Source organism: Humulus lupulus, chromosome 7 (assembly GCF_963169125.1).
Source record: "Humulus lupulus chromosome 7, drHumLupu1.1, whole genome shotgun sequence".
NCBI classification, from domain to species: Eukaryota; Viridiplantae; Streptophyta; class Magnoliopsida; order Rosales; family Cannabaceae; genus Humulus; species Humulus lupulus.
The window spans coordinates 193481332-193503576 of NC_084799.1; the positions used below are offsets into that span (position 1 = coordinate 193481332).

Sequence of the window (22245 nt, forward strand, 5' to 3'; positions counted from 1 at the left end):
AGCTTAGAAATAACTTCGAGGTTACATATCTTCAAGATTGCCACCTTGCTTTGAGGTTTGGCACCTGGACCATGACCCATGCACTTTAGGTAATGCGATCTCACACCTGACGAATCCAGCCTTCGAGGTCACAACCTCAGGTCTCGAAATCTGGGTGTAACATTTTGCCCCCTCAAAAGTATTAGTTCAAATCCTATGAGAAGGAAACTTTTGAACTACTTTCCTCGGGAACCGTTCCATCACACACTCAAGTATGGACACGCGTCAGTTGAGTATTGCTTATTCAAGGTACTTGAGTGCCTTGAAAATCTACACATGGCCATTCGCCTGCTACCTTTACGGTACCATCATGTCACTTATCCCTGGCCGTCGGATTTGGCACGAAATCTGGCCAATGGCCTAGATTATTTCGACTTTCAATCATCTCCATGGGCCTATAAGTAAGCTTCCGGTCATCTTCTTCATTTTCCCCTTACATTCAAACAAATTTTAGAGAGAAAATACCAGAGCCATTCTTGTCCGATTCTTGCATGTTCTCCAAGCCGAGAAGACAAAACACGGTTGGACTTTTTGAATCGGTGAGATCGTACTTGCAACCGCTCATTCAGTCATCCATTTCTCTGTTTCCACCGATTACATTTTGTAAGTTCTGTTCTTAGCTTTATATATATATTCCTCTTTTACGTGTGTTTTTGCCTCTATTGCATTTTAGTCACTGGAACTGTGTTGGTTCATTCTTTAGTTTAATGCACTAGGAGGCTTTGATCGATAGATATTAGGTTTAGGTTTCCATATTACTGGTTCTAAATCCAGTTCATATGTAGGAGGACCCAAATATGGTCTTTTTTCTGAGTTTTCAAATTTCGGAAGATGTATCTTGCACACCAAGATATTGGGTACAAAATCTGGGTTTTAAAGAATGCATGATTCCCAAAAATACCACTTTTGAATAACTGCCACCTTTTTTCCCTGATATTTTGGGATTTTCAAATATTAAATCCACTTCCCTCTCTTTTTTGTGAAATACACGCCACGACACTAATCGGGTCCCCTTGATCGAGCTCATTTCGTATCCACGTATATTCGATCTTGAACCATCTACATCGTTATTCTTGATTCCTTGCGTGCATGGCCCTCACCATTTTTTCTTCCTTACTAGATGTCATAGAATCTGGAAAGACGGTGGGGGTCGTTGCATGCCATCCCGTATTCGCCAAAAACTTTGAGCCCGAAGTTGTTGTTTACTCGGAACCAGCGTCTGATTCGTGAACACGAGCTAGCTTGTGAACAAGAAGAAAACCGAGCTCACTATCGACGTCAGATCGTCGAGGTCATGGTGAATAAGAGAAAAATTCTCTGAGAGGCTCTTTACCCGGATTTGGACTCCGAGCCTAGACTGTTTCCCCTCGATCCCAGGCTGAAAGTGACTGTTGCGTACAAGTTGGGAGATCTCAGATTCTCACTGATGGGAGAACCCTCTACTTCGCAGCTGAGGAGGGAATTCTTCGAGGCCGAACATTACTGGAGTTCGGTCACGTCGCTGGGACAGATATCTGAAATTCTGGCCCTGCGCGGCTTAGGACTATCAAGCTCGCTTAGGTGCCGGGCCCCGACATCCCACGAGCGAAGCTGCCACGCTCCGGGAGATGGAAATCCTGACAGCAAGCTAAGATACACAGCTTGGAGCCAAGAGCATATGAAGACAGGGGCGATACTGCCCTTGAAGTCTTTTTTCAAGGACTTCACAGATTTTGTTGGGCTGGCTCCCTTCCAGCTCAACACCAACTCTTACAGGGTTCTTTCTGCCCTGAGGTCACTGTACCACAAGCTAAAGTGGGAAGGACCACCGCCAAAGGAGATCCTGTATCTCTTTTGTTTGAAAATTAATCCCTCCCAAACTTAGGGAGGGGACGACTTCTACTATTTTTCGAGCTATCAGAAGGAGAAGAAGATGTTTGAAGATCTTCCCAATCATCCTCCCGACTTCAAGAAGGCCTTCTTTTGGACAGATGGCCTAGCCCCGTCTCAATTCTATTCATTCAGATGGATTCGTAAGTATTTCAATCTCTTTTTGCTCTAAACTTTGCTTTAGGCTCGTGCTTAGCTAAAATGTGCTTAGCTTTCCAGCCAACTACCATCGCCATACTCCCACCAATGAGATGAAGGAGCACAGAGAGACTTTGCTCCAGTTGCCTTACGGCAGGAGATCCCTATCCTACCTCCTGCATGAAGACAAGCTCCGAGCATGTGGGCTTTAGGGGAAGATCATTCTACATCGGACTGGTCCAATAAGAAGTATGACCGATGGGAGCTCGTTCCTCTGCCAACCGGCAACCTTCCCCCAAGGAGAGAGCCGAGGCCTCCACCTCCAGTTCGTCATAGGAGTCCACAATCGGGGAACGAGGCCAATGACGAGGCCTCAAGCTCGGGCTCGGATGATCAAGGTACAGTCATCCTTAGCTCGAAAATGTGGTCCCTTTCCCTATTAAAGCATAAACCCGATAGGTTAGTATTATGTAAGGACGTTAGGAACCATTTTTATGTATGGTCTTGGGTAGATGACAAGGTACATAGATTCGATAGTTGGCTCGGGAAATACGACACCATGTATAGCCTGAATGAGGTATGGAACGGAATAGCCGTCCAATATGGGACCAACGACTATAGGGACCTTTAGAGGTTAACATCCACCTATATGGAAGGTACTCCCCCCGCCTCTTCTGAAGATGGGGGAATTTCGTGGTCGTCGAGCACAAGCTCGTGGGAGAGTTCCAGTTAGGTTTCTCTCCACTTGTCTTTTTATCCCATGTATGTTTGCATTATGTTGAGTTACTTTATTTTTCGATAACTCACTGTGGTATAACTGTGTAGGCGAAATGGACTCCGATCTCGACAACATTCTTCGGAGTGGCAGAGCCCAGAGGAGTAAGCATCCCAGAGGGTCGTGAAAAACTGACCGTCCCGCCAAGTTTCTTAAAAGGACCAAAAAAACACCACCTCCCCCGGCTCCGGTTGCCCCGAGCTCAGTCGAGATTTTTTCGTCGACCCTACCTCCTGCTCCTCATGCACCCCAAGTAAATCCTCCAGTTGGCCCGCCTCCGAAGAAACCCTCGTCCTTGAAGACGCCACTGCTCTCGATCTCTACTCATGTTGATGAGTATGTGATCGACAATGCTGCTAGATCCCACTGGGCTACACTAGGCTTGGACATCCTGTCTAGGGTGGGCCAAAGCTTCGACGCTCCTCACTGGCAGTTCCTGAAAAATGCCAAAGACTGCAACACTCTTTATGAGAAGAGTGTTGAGCTCCATGCTGCGGTAATCTTTCTTCTCTCGCTAGTTAGTTGTATTTGTACTTAGCCCATATACTAATTTTGTGTGTTTACCGTATGTCAGGCTCTTGATGTCGATGCTCAGCTTAATTATAGGCTGAACAACGAAGTTCACTCGAGCATGTCTCTTGCTTAGGAGGCAAAGGACCTTCAGCTTAAACTGAGTGATGAGCTTAAGTCCACAAAAGCAAAGGCAGAGGCAGGAGCCGAGGAGCTTAAGGCTAAGATATCCGAGCTTGAGAAGGAGAATGCTCAACTCCAGGAGGTCAATGCCAAGCTTGAAGAAGAGAAGGCCGCCACTTTTGAGATCATTGAGGGTGAAAAGGCTCATCTTCTTCAAGAGTTTAAGGAGAAAAAGGACTGGGCAGTCGACATGGCCATGTACAGAATCTGGGCCAACAATGTCGACCTCGACACCTGCTTCTTAGGCCATCTTGAAGCAGATCTCGTGGCCAAATGGCATGTTCGGCTTGAAGCGGAGGAGGCTGACCAGGAGGCTCAGGAGGATAGTCATGTTATTCGTCCTGGTGAGTCTAGTGTTGCTGATACTGAGAAGGCTAAAGACACTGCTGAGAAGGCCATGGATAATGTTCCTCCTTCTTAATTCTTGCCTCGGGGCTGCGTCCCTTAGAATCTTTTGTAATAGCCTTTTATGTAGTATTTTTTATGCCCATGGGGCTGATACAATTTTTTGTTTTGTTTTTGACTTTATCTTAATATATATGCTTTACATTTCTCGGGTTGAAATATTTTGCACATTTTATATTAAAGTGTCATATATGCCTATTTAACCACACCAACATAATTTGGATTTAAGCTCGAGGTTCAATGCATTCATGCATAGTTTGCTCAAATTATCCGCTTCCGACCTCGTTATTTCTCAAGGTCGGATATTACTTTTACCATGCACCCGAAAGTACTTATATGGCATGTAATGCAGACGGTTTAGTTGTATCTTACTTTTTAGTTACTTTTTCTCGTCCTCGGTTAGTTCTCCGAGGTTATGAGGTCGAAACTATTATTTTGCAAGATACTCCAGCCTCGATCTTGGCTAAAATGAAGTGGGTTATGCTCCAACTTCCTGCCGTTTAGTTTTAGATGGTTTGTTCTAAACCTATTGAGATCGTGTTAGGTTTGTAATCCATACACTTAAAAAGAAATTTTTTAGTTTGCATATTTGGTTACATCCAAACATATTTATTTGTTTTTGCCAGTTAGGTTATATCCAAACTTATCTTGTTTCGCACATTTGGTTATTTCCGAATACTTGTGTTTCGTATATGTTATTTTATTTTTTCAAGCTGGTGGTATATGTGCCACTGATGCCCTCTTAATATCCTATGAGTGAGGCCATAGGTTATTAAATTAAGAGAGATTGCAAAAAATACAGCATATTAAACGAAATCAAACTTTATTCGAAGAAATCCAAAAATAGAAAAACAGTACAGATAAACAAGCATGGTTATAGGCAACATCTTTCCTATACTATTGATAGTAAGGTTGTAGGTGTCCGCCATTCCATGCTCGTGGTACTAGACTTCCATCCAATCTTGCCAACCATACGAAAGATGTTGGCGAACACCTATGACCTTACTATCAATAGTATAGGAAAGATGGTACCTAGATTTAGAACTCGGAGAAGTAACCGGGCTGAAGGTCATGCCAACCCAACTGCAGAGGCACCTGCTAGAGTATGGAATAATCGAGCTCCCTCGGGGGCTCGGACCCGAAATCCTGGTACTGCGCAAAATGTGGAAGAACCTGATTGAGCAAACTCAGGGCCTTCTAGGACCCATAACGGATGGCATCCACCAACGCCAATAAGACACCCACCATCTCCAATAAGGCACCCCTCACCATTTTGGAGGGATGCTCAACCGACCCATGGTGACAAGGAAAGGCGATCTGGGCGAAGGCGGGGGGATGGGGAAACTGCTAGGGAGCATAGGGGTCCTAATCCAACGAGAAGCCAAATGTCTCAATCTCAAACTGTTGAGACAAGGCGACAAGAAAGAAACTCATCTTGAAATAATCGTGCAATGAGTCATGCCAGCAAAGGCTCAGGTGACACCAAGTTTGTGAGCATATATGACCAGGAACCTAGGAACACTGGAAATCGAAGAAATCACCTAGATTTACGGGAACATTTGAACCATAACCGGGGGCGTGATAATCCATCAAATCCATATCTGAGATAATATCTCAATGGGTGTAAGCACTCTGCGCCTAGGCGCGAAACTGGAGTTATAATTAACGATAACTAGTTCCCACTGATTCAAGTCAGACCCCCCGTAGATCCAATCCAAGAAAGGATTGAGCAGTTAGAAAGAGCATTCAGGCTCTTACAAAACAAACGAAGCCGAGAAAGGGATGAAGAGTTCGATGAAGAATTCAAACCTTTTTCCCCCACACATCTCTAGCACCCCGTTTCCTCAAGGATTTAGAATTCCTCATGTCCTGCCATTTGATGTAAATTTTAATTCGTACAATCATTTAAGTACATTCAACACAATCATGCGAGCCAGTAATGTGGGCTACGAGCTCAGATGCATGCTATTCCTAGCCTCGCTCACGGGACCAGCAAAGAACTGGTTCAAAAAATATAAAAGACATTCAATTGCTTCTTGGGATCAATTATCAAGAGATTTCAAGAAGCAATTCAAGGCCATGGTCGGCATTAGGCCCAAGGCATCTACCTTGACCAACGTCCAACAGCAGTCAAATGAGACACTGAAAAGTTATCTCACAAGGTTTAACTTGGAAGTTGCTCGAGCTCGCGACGTTGATGATAGTGGCCATTTAATGGCTGTCTGAGCTGGAGTAATGCCTGGAAGTCCTCTCTAGGAGGATATGCAAAGGAAACCTGTAAGGTCCTTAACCAAGTTCAATCAACGAGCTCAGAGGTTTTTTAATGTAGAAGAGGCGAGGTCAGCATTAAATATGACCTCTCAGCCCATAACTACAACAACAAACAGAAACTCTGCCTCGACCTCGGCGGATCCTATGACCTCAAAACCCCCCGAGGACAACCCTTCTAAAAGAAAGAAAAATGAAGGGAGTAATCTTGAGATGGAAGGAGGAAAGAAGAAGAAAGGCGAAAGATATTTCTCCATATACAAGGTGTATAATGAGCTCAATAAGTCTCGGGAGAATATCTACCTGGCTAACGAAAACCAGGTCCCTTTCAGACGGCCTGGCCCTATGAGAAACCAAATGGCGAAAAGAGACTCCAACAAGTACTGCAGATTCCACAGAGATATCGGACATACAACCGATGAATGCGGGCATTTAAAAGATGAGATCGAAGGTCTGATCTCAAGAGGATATATCACGCAGTATGTGAGAAATCAAAACCCTAACTAGGCTTCCACCAGCCAAAGGCCAGCAGCTACACTGCCTGCCCAGAACAGCAATTCACAAGCACGGGAAGATGAACGACCCCCTCCGATTGATGGAGAAGATGTCAGATCTCGGGGGGCCCATATTGCAGGATCGGGCAAGAATGCCCTGAAAAGATATGTGAATAAGCTAAAAACTGGGGATGGGTCTCTCTACGAACCAAAATCCAGAGCTCTGAAACAGCAAAGGGTTGAATCTCAACACAACTTTTACTGAAGATGACGCATCCCATGTACATTTCCCTCATAATGACGTGTTGGTCATAACCCTTCAGCTCGCAAACAAGAGGGTACACCAAGTCCTGATTGATAAAAAGAGCTCGATAAATATCCTCCACAAAGCCACTTTATAAAAGATGGGACTTGGACTTCGTGACCTAAAGACCTGTGCAACGACGCTGTACGGCTTTGCAGGAGAAGAGATTGCTTATAAGGGGTCTATCAAAATCCCTGTAACCTTGGGAGACTACCCACTCTCAGTAACCAAGATGATAGAGTTCGTAGTGGTGGATCTCCCATCTACCTATAACATTCTGCTCGGGAGACCCGCCCTAGTAAGGTTGGGGGTAGTTTCTTCCATTAGTCATCTGGCCATCAAGTTCCCGACTTCTACTGTTATCGGAACTCTGAAAGGAGACCAACTCACAGGGAGGGAATGCTACAGCATTTCCATTAGAGGGAAGAAGCAGACAAGCGCCCAAACACTTAATGTAATTAAAGATAAGAATGGGAAAATTTTCAAAATAGACGAAGAGATCGATCCAAGAATAGAAGAAAGGGCCGACCTCGAACTGTTAGAAGAGCTCGAAGAGGTCAAGTTCGAAGAGGTTAATCCCCTAAAAACTATGAAGATAGGGAAAAACCTTTCAGAAGAAACAAAGTAGCAATTAATTTGCTTCTTGAGGAAGAACCAGGATGTTTTTGCATGATCGCATTCAGACATGGTGGGGATAAATTTGAATGTGATAAGCCACGCCCTTAACATTAATAAGAGCTTCCCCCCAAAGCAAAAAAAACGAAGACTCTTAAACGATGACAGGAAGAAAGCCTTGAAGGAAGAGGTCAACAGGTTAAAGGAGAATCAATTTATACAAGACACCTTCTACTCTGATTGGGTCGCTAACCCGGTACTGGTTCCAAAACCTAACGGAACATAGAAAACTTGTATCAATTACTCTGACCTCAATAAGGCATATCCTAAAGACTGCTTTCCCCTACCTCGGATCGACCAGCTCGTAGATGCCACATTCGGGTATGGACTTATGTCGTTCATGGATGCTTATTCTGGATATAACCAGATTGCCATGCATTTTCCAGACCAAGAGCATACAAGTCATGCCTTTCGAGCTTAAAAATGCTGGAGCCATGTATCAAAGGCTCGTAAACATGATGTTCTCCGAGCAGATAGGTAATAACATGAAGTGTATGTTGACGATATGTTGGTCAAATCTAAACATAACAATAACCAGGTGGACGACCTCGAAGAATGCTTCGACGTGCTACGAAAGCACAACATGAAGCTCAACCCCCAGAAATGCTCTTTTGGAGTGTCGTCGGGTAAGTTTCTGGGTTTTATAGTAAACGCGCGAGGAATAAGGTTAATCCATACAAGATCCAGGCTCTAATTGAAATACCCTCACCTCAAAAACATAAAGATGTCCAAAGCTTAACTGGATGAATGGCAGCATTAAGTAGGTTTATCTCGAAATCTACAGACCGTTGTCTTCCATTTTTTAACCTTTTGAGAGGGGGCAAAAAATTCGAGTGGATAGAGGAATGCAAGCTAGCTTTATAGGAGCTAAAGAAACACCTCGCAGAACCTCCCATCTTGTCGAAACCTATCACACGAGAAATCTTGTACATATACCTCGCTACAACTGAGCACGCCATCAATGTCGTGCTCATCCGAGAAGATCAGAAGGTACAAAAACCAGTCTACTATGTCAGCAAAAGGTTACTGGGGACAGAATCGAGATACCCATTAATCGAGAAGTTGGCTCTCAACCTAATCCACTCATCTCGAAAGTTCCAACCTTACTTCCAAGCACACCCCATCCATGTGCTAACTGACCAACCACTACGAAAAGTCTTGTCTAAGCTAGAAGCCTCAGGCCGATTATTAAAATGGGTTGTGGAGCTCAGACAATTCAAGATCACTTATCATCCTAGGATGACCATAAAAGGACAGGCCCTAGCAGACTTCATTGTGGAATGTACGGGAGTATATGACGACAAAATTATAACCCCAGCCCACGAGTTGTGGAAACTTTATGTCGATGGATCTTCCAACGAAAATGGATCGAGGGTAGGAATGATATTGATCACTCCAACTAGAAGTTGATTTCATTCCTCTTTAAGATTTGGCTTCAAAGCATCTAACAACGAGACTGAATACGAAGCTCTATTGGCAGGACTTCGAATAGCAAATGAGCTCAAGGCTAAAGCAATTCATTGCTACAGTGACTCACCATTAGTGGTCAACTAGATCTTAGGGGAATACCAGGCTCGCGGAACAAAATTGCTTGTATACTTAGAACAAGCGAAAGCAACACTCGGACATTTCGAGTTCTATGCGATAGAGCAGGTTCCTCGAGAGCAAAATTCAAATGCAGATGCCCTAGCCAGGCTCACCACATCCAGCGAGGTCGACACACTAAATGTAGTCCCAATTGAGCACCTGTCGATACCTAGTATTAACAAGCCTGAACAAGAAGATGTCAACATGATTAACTTCGAACCTGGCCCGAGAAAATGGCCAAGTCGAAGCTGTGAATAAGACTCTTCAGAGTTCTATAAAAAAGAAATTGGAAGAAGCTAAGGGAAAATGGCCCGAGGAGTTGTCCCAAGTTTTTTGGGCATATCGAACTACGGCTCACACTTCAACAGGGCATACTCCCTTTTCCCTGGCATATGGGTGCGGGGCCATGTTACCATTCGAGGTCAAAATTCCCATGATTTGCAGCCACGCTTATGACCAAGCCTCAAACCAATCCCAACTCGAAGTAAATATGGACCTGATTGAAGAAAGACGAAACGAAGCTCAACTGAGGAATGCAGCATATCAGCAGCGAGGTACACGATACTTCAATAAGATAGTCCGGGAAAGAAGGTTCGTATTGGGAGACTTGGTTTTAAGGCTCGTGTTTCTCGCTACAAGAGATCTAGCTGCCAGCGTGCTTGGACCTAATTGGGAAGGACCTTACCAGATCGAGTCAATCATTTGACCTGGAGTTTACAAATTGGCAAGATTAAACGGAGAGTTGGTGCCACGAGCATGGAATGGCAAACATCTACGACCTTATTATCAATAGTGTAGGAATGATGTCTCCTATAACCATGCTTGTTTATCTTTACAAAGTTTCTGTTGATAAATTGTTCAATTTTGAATAAAGTTCATTTTCGTTTCAATATGTTGTATTTTTTACAAACTCTCTTAATTTAATAACCTATGATCACACTCATAGGATATTAAGAGGGTATCAGTGGTATATCTATACCATCAGTTTGAAAAAATAAATAGCGTAAAAATGTCTGGACTATTAACCCAACATAGAATTCATAAGTGTATTTTCAAATTGTTTAGATATAACCAAATGCGCGAACTAAGATAATTTGGACGTAACCAGATTATTAAAAACAAAGTGTTTGGATATAACTAAATACGCGAGCTAAAATTTGGACATAACATAATTATCAAAAATAAAAGTGTTTGGATATAACCAAATGCACGAACTAAGATAATTTGGACGTAACTAGATTATTAAAAACAAAGTGTTTGGATATAACCAATTACGCGAGCTAAAATTTGGACATAACCAAATTATAAAAAATAAAAGTGTTTGGATATAACCAAATGCACGAACTAAGATAATTTGGACGTAACCAAATTATTAAAAACAAAGTGTTTGGATATAACCAAATACGCGAACTAAAATTTGGACATAACCAAATTATCAAAAATAAAAGTGTTTGGATATAACCAAATGTGTGAACCAAGATAATTTGGACGTAACCATATTATTAAAAACAAAGTGTTTGGATATAACCAAATACGCGAGCTAAAATTTTGACATAACCAAATTATATAAAATAAAGTGTCTGGATATGACTAGGTACGCGAATTAGTACGATCTAGATATAACTAGATCGAAAATATATAAGTGTATGGATTACGAACCAAACACGACCTAAATAGGTTTGGAATAAACCAGCTAAAATTGATCAACACAAGTGGGAAAAAATTAACCTATTGCGAGCTAAGTCGACACCGAGGCTGGAGTATTTTGCAACAAAAGTTTCAACCTCACAACCTCGGGGAGCTACCTGATGACGAGGAAAAGTAACTAGAAAAGCATAATACAACTAAACTACTTATCTTACACGCCATATAAGTACTTTCGTGTGCATGAAAGTAAGCTCCGACCTTGATAAATAAGAGAGCGAACACGGATATATCGAGCAAACTATGCGAGGATGCATGGAAACTCGAGCCTAAATCCAACATGTGTTTGTAGGGATAAACAAGCATATAAGCGGACTCTTAATAAAAAAATTACTTAAAATACTTCAATCAGAGGGATATAAAGAAAAAATGTTAAAATAATGACGAGCATGGTATTAAATATATCAAAAGCCCTTTTACGAGCTGTAAATTGTATTTACCCCAAGGGCATGACAAACAAAAATTATAAACTATTACAAAAAAGTCAGAGGGACGCAGCCCAGGATCGAGATTTAGGAGGCAGGAGCACTCTCCTTAGCCTTCTCTGCACCCTCCTTTGCCTTCTCTGCATCATTGAGAGCACTACCCTCACCAGAACGAATAGCATGACTATCCTCCCGAGAAGCTTCCTCCGCATCAAGCCGAGCTTGCCATTTGGTCACGAGCTCTTCCTCAAAAGAGCCCAAGAAGCTTGTGTCGAGATCGACGTTGCTGGCCTAAATCCTGTACATAGCCAAGTCAACTGCCCGATCCTTCCTCTGCTTGAACTCTTCGAGAAGACGAGCCTTTGCATCCTCCATTACCTCGTAGGAGGCCTTTTTCTCCTCCTCAAGCTTGGCATTGATCTTCTCAAGCTCCTCAATCCTGGAACTCTTCTCTTTAAGCTCGGCCTTCACCTTCTTAATCTCGGCCTCCAGCTTGGACCTTACGGCCTTGAACTCATCGGTGATCTTGAGCTGGAGTTCCTTCAACTCCTGAGCATAGGACATGCTCGCATGAACCTCATTGTTCAGCTTGTAATTCATCTGAGCAACTGCAGTTAGAGCCTAACACACAAAAAAATCAAGTTAGAGCATACTCCGAATAAAATCATAAATAACGCGGTAAGAGAAATTACCGAGGATATGAGTTCGGTAATCTTATCATAAAGGACATTAGGGTCCCAAGCATTGACCAGGAACTGCCATTGAGGAGCCCCAAGGTTGCTAATGCTTTGGCCTACCCGAGATAGGACGTCCGAGCCAAGAGTGGCTCCGTGAGTCCCGGCGACATTGTTGATGACATACTAATCAACATGAGTAGAAATCGACAACAAATGCCCCTTAGTCATCGCTGGTTTCTTCGAAAGTGGGCCAAGGGTTGGAAGGATCTGGATGGCAAGAGGCGGAGCATCTCCCGTAAGAATCTCGACCCGGGGAGTAGTTCCACGACGGGCTCATAACAGTAGGAGTTGGGGGAGGAGGAGACTTCTCGGTCCTTTTAGGGACCTTAGCAGGCCTCTGATCGGCCTCGGGCGCTTACTTCTCTTGGCCCCCTCACCACTGGCGAGCATGTTCTCGAGGTCAGAATCCATTGTGCTTGCACAATCAAATCACATTAGAGATCGAGCTTAAAAACGCTAAAATTAGCATAGAGCAAACAGTTAAAGGAATTAAGGACAAGTGACAGGAAACCTAACTGGAACTCTCCCCCGAGCTCGTGCTCGGCGACCAAGTAATTCCCCTATCTTCAGAAGAGGCTAGGGGAGACCCTTCCCTATACATGGAAGTCAACCTTGAAAGGTCCTTATAGTCGTTTGTCCCATATTGGACGGCTATCCCATCCCAGACCTCATTAAGACTATACATTGTGTCGTATTTCCCTAGCTAACTATCAAACCTATGGACCCTCTCATCTACCCAGGACCATACATAAAAGTTGTCCCTATCATCTTCACATATGACTAGGGTGTCAGGTTTATGATTGATTAGGGAAGGAGAACACAAGGCCGAGCTAAGAATGACCATATTTCTGTCACTCAAGCTCGAGGCCTCATCATTGGCATCGTTCCCCGAGCACGGACTCCTAAAACAGCGAGCTGGGGATCATGCCTTAGAACTTCACCTCGGAGGAAGACTTCCAGTTGGGAAAGGCACAAACTCCCACTTGGTATACTTCTTGTATGCCATTTCATCTGTTGATTGATCCTTCTCCAGGAGGTCGCAGGCTCGAAGCCTATCTTCGTGAAGAAGATAGGACAGGGAGCGCCTGCCATATGGAAGCTGGAGCAAAGTTTCTTTGTGATCCCTCATTGCATCAATGGGAGTAGGACGGTGATAGTTAGCTGAAGAATCGAATATATTATAAGTAATTTGAGCTTAAACAAAAGTAGACCATGAAAAGAAAAAGGATCGTATACTTACGGATTCGCCTGAACGAGTAATATTTGGAGGGACCCAAGCCATCCGTCCAGAAGAACGCCAGTTTGAAGTTAGGAGGATGGTCCTCGAAAATCTTCTTCTCTCTGGGATAGCTCGAGAGGTAGTAGAAGCCATCTCCTCCCCGAGCTCGAGATGGGTTGCTTTTTAGACAAAAGAGATATAAAATCTCCCTTGGTGACGGTCCTTCCCACTTTAGTTCGTGGTAAAGCAACCTCAGGACTGACAAGACCCTGTACGAGTTGGTCTAGAGTTGGAAGGACGCGAGCCCAACAAAATCTAGAAAGTCCTTAAAAAAGACTTCAAGGTCAATAAGGCCCCTGCCTTCATGTGCTCGTGACTCCAAGCTGTGAGCTTTAGCTTATTGTCTCAAACGTTCCAACAAAATTTCCTAGATCATTTTCCAATACACATGTTATCAAGGATTTCGTCTCAAAAGACAAGCAATGCAAGTTCTATCATATTCCACAATTCATTCCTCATACCCAAGAAAAACATGTATAACATATGATAATTATCCACATTTACACAACATATTCAAATTTCCAAAAAGCATTCAAATTAATCCAAAGAGTAATCAACCAAGCACACAGTTATTCATGCAATTACTATTTCACAAATGATGACAAACGATATTAATAACAAAATTTTATCGGCTTAACTGTTCAACAATAAAGAAAAAACTAAAATAACACACAGTAAACTAAAAGAACAAAAATAAAAAAAATAAAAACAAAGTGAAATTGATAAGCCCCTCCCCCAAACTTAAATTTCACATTGTCCCCAATATGACATGAAGACCAAGGAGAGAAGACTTACCTCAGGAAAGACACACCACATCAGTATGGCGGAGGTGGTGGTGGTGGGTTGTATGGAGTAAACTGTGGTGGAGGGGTGAAGTAGTTTTCATCAGTAGAACTCATAGTCCACCTAGTGACTAAAGCATTCAATTCTTCTATATGAACACGCCCGTACTCATTCTGCTGTACCAAATAGTCATTGAAATGCTGATTTTGCGCATGATGCGACTGGATTAAATGCTAATTCTGGCGGATGATATAATCCAGTCAATCGTGCGTACGCTAAGTGTGCTCATCAATAGGCCCACCAAGTGCCAAATTTGAAGGTGGGTTACTAGGACCCGCGCCATCAGCTCCCTCTTCCTCCACATGGTCAATGTCAGCTACTTCATTAGCCCATCGATGCTTATAATGTTGCCCAGGTGACAGCAGGATAAGAAAGCCCGAAGGAAAAGCAGCAAACAGAGTCTGATTAATCGGCCCCATGGGCTTCCGAACCAAATCACTAGAATAGACCGGTACATCATAAGTAGCACACAGGTCGAGATAAAAGTACCATGAGCAACACCAGCAGTAGTATTGAATCTACTAATGTTGCGAATGTTGTAATGAATGACTTGGCCCACATCAATTGTCATCTTTGTCATGATAGCATATACCAATAAACAACATTCTCGATCAATAGTACATAAGTGAGAGGTTGGCAACAGGCGGGAACTAACAAAATAAACCCAAGCCTTGGCAAGCTGATTAAGTTGCCACCAGTTCATGTCTTTGGGCTTTCCATGCTGATAGTTAAAATGAGCCCCCTCCATACTCAAAACTTTAGCCACTGCTTCATAATCTGGTTCACTAAAGTGGGTCAACTACCAATGCTCATCATCAAGCGCAGACAATGTAGGGAGGTGCAGCAATGAGTTAAATGAATAAATTTCAGTAGGCACCTTTTTACCCTGAATAAAATTGTGATTTTCTGCATCAAGGTATGGGAAATTGGCGTAGAACTCAAACATTTGCGAGTAATTGGCCATGCCAACACGGGTGGAGTTGCAGAAAAAACCCCAATTTCGTCTCACTATCTCAGCCCGAATGAGATCATAGGCAAGATTATTTTCAAGCGGTTCATCTTGAAACTCAAACCCCCTCTCCCTAACCACAAATTTCTCATGAATTTTTTAAAACATATCAGCCGCCTGCTTATTGACAAATAAGTTAGTATCATAATCTGCAGGAGGAGGTGGTGTTTGTTGAGCTCGGGATGAAGAAGCTTTCTTTGAAGAGGCACCTCTAGCAGGATTTTTTTTAGGACCCATTTCTCCAATACAACAACACACTAAAATCCCCAAATGTTCTAAGAAAAATTGAGCAGAACCTCCCATTGTTTTTCCACTCTCCAAAAATTACCAAATTACAATAAACAAGCAACCCAACCACTTACACCAGAAAAAACCCTTAAATTTCTCAAAGAAAAGTCACTAAATAGTCCAAAATGACAGAATATATCCAAGCTTCCATTGAGAAATCACTAGAAAGGATATGAGACACTTACTTGCATGTGAAAATCCTTCTTCTTTTTGTCTCCTTGGCAAATGAAATACTCATAATGGGATGTAAAAATTGGGAGAGAAAGGAGGCTTTGAGTGATGGTGAAAGTGAAAAATGTGAAAAAAAATGAAGAAAGGGACAAAAATTAGGGTTTTTTACCCCTGGCTGCGCACACGGGCTGTAGCTCTAGCCATTCAATGCCGCGGCCTGCCTAAAAAATGCAAAAAATCTGGGGAATAATGTCACGGCATTAGTCTATCCATGCCGCGGACCGCCTCAAAAATCTGAGAAAGCTGTATCTGAATGTTGCGGCTCTACATCTCCATGCCGTGGCCCGCCCCATTATTTCTGAAATCCTGAGCCTCTGGAACGAGCTATGCCGCGGCTCAATATGACTATGTCGCGGCCCTTAAGGATTTTTTTTCATTTTTCACGTTTTTCACGATTCTAAAAGTCCAAAAATAAACCAAATATCCATAATTTACAAGTGCGAAAGTAATAAAATTAATACAAATAAGTAGGGTGCCTCCCACAAGCGTTGTCGTTAACGTCATTTAGCCGGACGCTGAACTCCTCTTCAAAGAGGCTTCAAAAGAAGAATTGATTCGCCTGATCAAACATACTGCCTAGATATGGCTTCAACCACTGCCCAATCACCTTGAAAGGCTCTCCATTTTTGCCTTGCACCTCCACCAAGCCATATGGAAGCAACTTCACAACAGTAAAAGGGCCCGACCATCTGGATTTTAATTTTCCAAGAAATAGCCTCAACCATGAATTAAAAAGAAGTACTTGCTGTCCAGGTTGAAATTCTCTTCTGACTAGATTCTTGTCATGACAGGCTTTTGTACGGTCCTTATAGATTTTTGCATTTTCGTATCCCTCGTTACGAAATTCATCAAGTTCATTCAATTGCAAAATTCTATTTTCATTAGCAGCAGTCCAATCCAAGTTTAACTTTTTCATTGCCCAGTATGCCCTGTACTCTAGCTCTACTAGAAAATGGCATGCTTTCCCAAAAACTAAGCGATATGGGGACATACCTATCGATGTTTTAAACACAGTTCTGTAGGCCCATAGTGTGTCATCCAACTTCTTTGACCCGTTTTTCCTTGAACTACCCACAGTCTTTTCAAGGATACTTTTCACCTCCCTGTTTGAAATTTCAGCTTGACCATTTGACTGGGGATGATATGGCAATGCAGTGCAGTGGTATACACCGTAGCGAGCTAAAAGTGTATCAAGTTGTTTGTTAACAAAATGACTCTCTTCATCAGTAATGAGAGCTCGGGGTGACCAAAACGAGTGAAAATGTGTTTATGGAGAAAGTTTAACACAGTTTTACTGTCATTGGTCTTTGTTGCAACAACTTCCACCCATTTGGACACACAGTCAACAGCTAACAGAATGTACTCATTATTGTACAACGGTGGAAACGGACCCATGAAGTCAATGCCCCAAACATCAAACAACTCGACTTCCAAAATTACATTGAGAGGCATCTCATTTCTCTTAGAGATATTGCTCGTGCACTGACACCGATCACAAGCCTTCACAAAAACGTTAGCATCTTTGAATAAAGTTGGCCAATAAAAACCACTCTACAATACCTTAGCTGCTGTTCTTGTGGCTCCAAAATGTCCACCACATTGAAAGTTGTGGTAGTGGGAAAGAATAGAATGCATTTCATCCTCGGGTACACAACGCCGAATAATTTGATCAGTACAATTCTTATAGAGAATAGGTTCCTCCCAGTAGTAATGCTTCACCTCAGAGTAAAATTTCTTCAACTGCTACCTTGTCATCTCAGGAGGCACAACCTTTGCAACAAGGAAATTCACAATATCCGCAAACCAAGGCACAACATAATTTTTACTTACTCCAAACAACTGTTTATCTTAAAAGGAGTCATTGATCTGCACATCTTTCTCATTTTGACTCTCTTCTATTTCTAGTCTAGACAAGTGATTTGCTACAAGGTTTTCAATACCCTTTTTATCGCGAATCTCCATATCAAACTCTTGTAGCAATAAATCCCATCTAATTAAGTGAGGCTTTGCGTCCTTCTTAGTCATCAAGTACTTGATAGTAGAGTAATCAGTATACACAATCACCTTATTACTAATCAGATAGAGTCTGAACTTGTCACAAGCAGAGACTATGGCTAGCAACTCTTTTTCTATTGTGGCGTAATTCAACTGTGCATCATTGAGAGTTCTACTAGCATAATAAATTGAGCAAAATACCTTATCAATACGCTGCCCCAAAACTGCACCCACAGCATAGTCACTAGCGTCACACATCAATTCAAATGGTAAGTCCCAGTTTGGAGCCACAACTATAGGTGCAGATATGAGTTTCTCCTTTAGTACCTTAAAGGCTTGAAGGCACTCTTCATTGAAATCAAAAACCACACCATTCATTAACAGTGAAGAGAGAGGCTTAGACACTTTGGAAAAATCTTTGATGAATCGTCAATAAAATCTCGCATGGCCAAGGAAACTTCTCACTCCTTTTACTGACACTGGAGGTGATAATTTCTCAATTGTTGCAATCTTTGCTGTATCCACCTCAATACCATTTCTAGAAATTTTGTGTCCGAGAACAATTCCCTCTTTTACCATAAAATGGCATTCTCCCAATTCAACACCAGATTTGCCTTTTCACAATGATTCAACACGTTTTCCAAGTTACCCAAACAGAGGTCAAACAAAGAGCCAAAAATAGAGAAATCATCCATGAAGATCTCAATACACCTTTCCACCATATCTGAAAAGATAGCCAGCATGCACTATTGAAATGTTGCTGGAGCATTACATAATCCAAATGGCATTCTCCTGAAAGAAAATGTGTCATAGGGACATGTGAATGTTGTTTTCTCTTGATCCTCTGGTGCAATAGCAATCTAATGGTACCCTGAATACCCATCCAAGAAACAGTAGTAGTTGTGGCCTGCTAATTTGTCAAGCATTTGATCAAGGAAAGGCAAAGGAAAATGATCATTCCTTGTTGCCTTGTTGAGCTTGCGGTAATCAATACAAATCCGCCACCCCGTCACAGTTCTCGTTGGAATGGGTTCTTTGTTTTCATTTTTTACCACCCTTCTTAGGTACCACTTGTACTGGGCTCACCCATGCGCTATCAGAAATTGGGTAGATCACTCCGACGTCCAACCATTTAAGAATCTGCTCAAGTACAACTTCCTTCGTGGCTGGATTGAGTCTTCTCTAAGCCTCTATAGATGGCTTGCTATTCTCCTCCAATAAAATTTTATGCATTACTATTGAAGTACTTATTCCTCTAATATCCGCCAATGTCCACCCAATGGCCAATTTATGATCCCATAAAACCCTCAACAATTTTTCCAACTCTGATTTTGAGAGGTCAGCTGAAACTATTACTGATAAAGTCTCCTTCTCTCCCAAGTATGCATAACACAAATGATCTGGAAGAGCCTTTAATTCCAACTATGGTGGCTGCTGAATGGATGTTAGTGGTCTTTCAAGCCCCTCTGCTAATTCTTCTAACTTCTTCCTGTATGGTTGGTAAGAATTGATCCAGTTTACATATTCTCTCATCTCAGCATCATCATCATCATCTACCTCATCACCTGTTAACACTGCCTCTAAAGCATCACTACTCACCCTTCTTTTTGAGATTGCCTTCTCTATCACGTCCATAGTATAGCAACTGTCACTAGCCACCGGATACTTCATGGCCTTGAAGACATTAAATACCACCTTATCTCCTTGAACTCTAAGTTTAAGCTCTCCCTTTTGAACATCAATGAGAGCATGGCCTGTGGCTAGAATTGGTCTACTGAGAATAATAGGTACATCCATATCCTCCCCCATGTCAAGAACGATAAAGTCAGCAGGAAAAATAAACTTATCCACCTTCACAAGAACATCTTCAATAATACCCCCATTGATGTTTCACCGATCGATCTGCTAGTTATAGAGTGACTGTTGTTGGTTTTGCCTCACCCAAATCAAGTCTTCTGAACACAGATAAGGGCATCGGATTAATACTCGCCCCCAGATCACATTAAGCGTGCTTACATTCAAATTTTCCAATTGTGCAAGGTATAGTAAAGCTCCCCGGATCTCTCAACTTTTGGGGCAACTTCCTCTGAAATATTGCACTACACTCTTCAGTGAGTGACACCGTCTCGTAATCCTCCATCTTCCTTTTCTTAGACAAAATCTCCTTCATGAATTTCACATAGCTGGGCATCTGCTCTAAGGCCCCAGCAAAAGGAATATTGATATGCAGCTTTTTAAACACCTCTAAAAACTTAGAAAACTGTTTATCCAGTGTAGTTTTTCTAAGCCTCTGAGGATATGGAACTCGAACTGGCTGGTCATCAACAACTGGAGGACACTTTTCTGAATTCTGGTGGTCTTCAGTAACCCGTTGTTCTGGTGTATTAGACTGTTCACCCATCTCCTCATTCTGAACCACTGACTGTTGTACCCTAGGCTACTCAATTTTTTTACCACTCCTCAGAGTAATTGCCTGAACTTGATCCTTAGGATTGACTTTAGTATTACTAGGAAAATTTCCCTGTGGTTTGTTATTAAGCATATTAGACAACTGCCCCACTTGTGTTTCCAGATTTCTAATAGTAGTCTCTATCATGAACTGAGTTTGAGTGTTGGTGAGGGTCAATAATGCAGCTTGCAATTCATTAGGCCTATCGGGTGGAGCTTGATTCATTAATTGTTGAGGCCTAGGCTGTTGTGATGAAGAGGCTTGATGCATTGGTTGCTGAGGCATATTCTGCTGAAACTGGCCCTGAAACTGAGGTTGCTGGCTCTGATTGTTCCTCCAAGAAAAATTAGGATGATTTCTCCACCCAAGATTGTAATTATTGGAGAATGGATTATTGAATGGCCTCTGAAAATTTCCCACAGCTTGAACCTGAGCTTGGTCCATAGGAATGTTATTACTACTATTGGCAAGACACTAATCAATAGAGTGAAGACCACCACAAATTTCACACCTAGCTGCCATCTGAACCGCATTAGCAGATACAGTGCTCTGCTGTAATTGTTTTGTCAAGGAGGCCACTTGCGCTGTTAGAGCAGTGATTGTATCAAGTTCATGCACCCCAGCTACCTTTCTAACCCTAGATGACCTCTCCTTAGACCAATGATGATTATTTGTAGCCATGTCCTCTAGCAACTCATATGCTTCATTGACACTCGTACTCATGAATGCCCCACCAGCTGCAGCATCGATAATCGTTCTCGTTGTACCACATAGCCCGTTATAAAAATTGTGAACCAGCATCCAATTTTCTATACCATGGTGGGGGAATTTCCTCAATAACTCCTTGAAATGCTCCCACGCATCATATAATGACTCTCCATCCATCTGATAGAAGTTATTAATTTCTTCCCTCAATTTAGCAGCCTTCGAGGGAGGGAAAAACTTATCCAAAAATTTATGAGCAAGGTCTTGCCAAGTATTGATAGAATTTTCCTGAAGTGAATTAAGCCAGCTCTTAGCTCTTTCCCGCGGAGAAAATGGGAAGAGTCTCAACCTTATAGCATCAACGCTGACCCCATTGTACTTGAAAGTGTCGCACAACTCCAAGAAATTCGCCAAGTGCATATGGGGGTCTTCGAAAGGAAAACCACCAAATTGAATAGTGGACTGCACCATTTGCAAAATTGCTGGCTTAATCTCAAAATTATTGGCCTCCACCGCCGGTGGTCTTATACAGTTCTGTACTCCCGTTATAGTGGGCAGTACATAGTCTCTCAAACTTCTGGCAGTAGGATTCTGAACCGAATGTTGTAGAACTTCGGGATCCTCATTATTCCTCTCATTTTGTGCCATCTCTACCTGCCCCTCTTCTGCTACGCATATAACACAATCACCTGAAATTTACAAAGAAACGCAGCTGAAACAAATTAGAAATAAGACAAAAATAACCAAATTAGAAATAAAATCAATTAGACTGATATTGATAGTTTTCAGTCCCCAGCAACGGTGCCAAAAACTTGTTGCGGATTTTATATGCTACGCAAGTGCACGTATCGCAATTTAGTAATAATCTTGGTAAAACCAAGTATCATCCTCAAGGACTGAATCCTCAATTACCAGTCAATTAATCTTTTTTTCTATTTGGTTAATTAAAATTGAGATTCTTATAGACAAAGCAAAATAAAATATAAAATTCAGAAACAATAATTAAAGATTAAATAAAACAACGAATAATAGCAAAACCTTGGATTTAAACAATGAAATAATAGTTAAGATATTTAATCTCATCAACTATCCTCCCTATCACTCCCTAATACAAAATACTAAATTCTTCTTCTTTCTGCCTAATTCAATTAACGAGTTGACAAAACAAGCCTATAATCATATTATGAATTATAAACTCAACCTAAGTGACAATTTCCTATATTTCTATGATAAATTAAATCACAAAGATAGCATTAATCTCAACAACTCAATAAATAGTTACACAATTAATCTGGATACTCTCGTTCCAAATTAGAATTATGTCCAATATAAC

The 22245-nt window shown here is 42.0% G+C and overlaps 1 protein-coding gene and 1 non-coding gene across 2 annotated transcripts; one reads left to right on the forward strand and one right to left on the reverse strand.

Annotated features, from left to right (window-relative positions):
* Positions 1-16301: 16301 nt before the first annotated feature.
* Positions 16302-17215, reverse strand: LOC133792500 (uncharacterized). The gene is made up of 2 exons (XM_062230409.1): positions 17059-17215; positions 16302-16942 (listed from the first exon to the last, which is right to left on the reverse strand). The coding sequence occupies exons 1-2, from the start codon at positions 17213-17215 to the stop codon at positions 16302-16304; spliced, it is 798 nt and encodes a 265-aa protein (XP_062086393.1).
* A 3803-nt stretch (positions 17216-21018) lies between these two features.
* On the forward strand, positions 21019-21125 carry LOC133793065 (small nucleolar RNA R71). Its single transcript, XR_009874527.1, has one exon. It is a non-coding gene; the product is annotated as a small nucleolar RNA R71 (small nucleolar RNA).
* Positions 21126-22245: the final 1120 nt, after the last annotated feature.

Coding starts and splice junctions, on each gene's coding strand:
- LOC133792500 (XM_062230409.1), bottom strand. CDS start 17,215: ATGCCTCTCAATGTAATTTTGGAAGTCGAGTTGTTTGATGTTTGGGGC. Junction 16,943..17,058: donor TGCAACAAAGACCAATGACA/GTAAAACTGTGT, acceptor ATACACTTTTAG/CTCGCTACGGTGTATACCAC.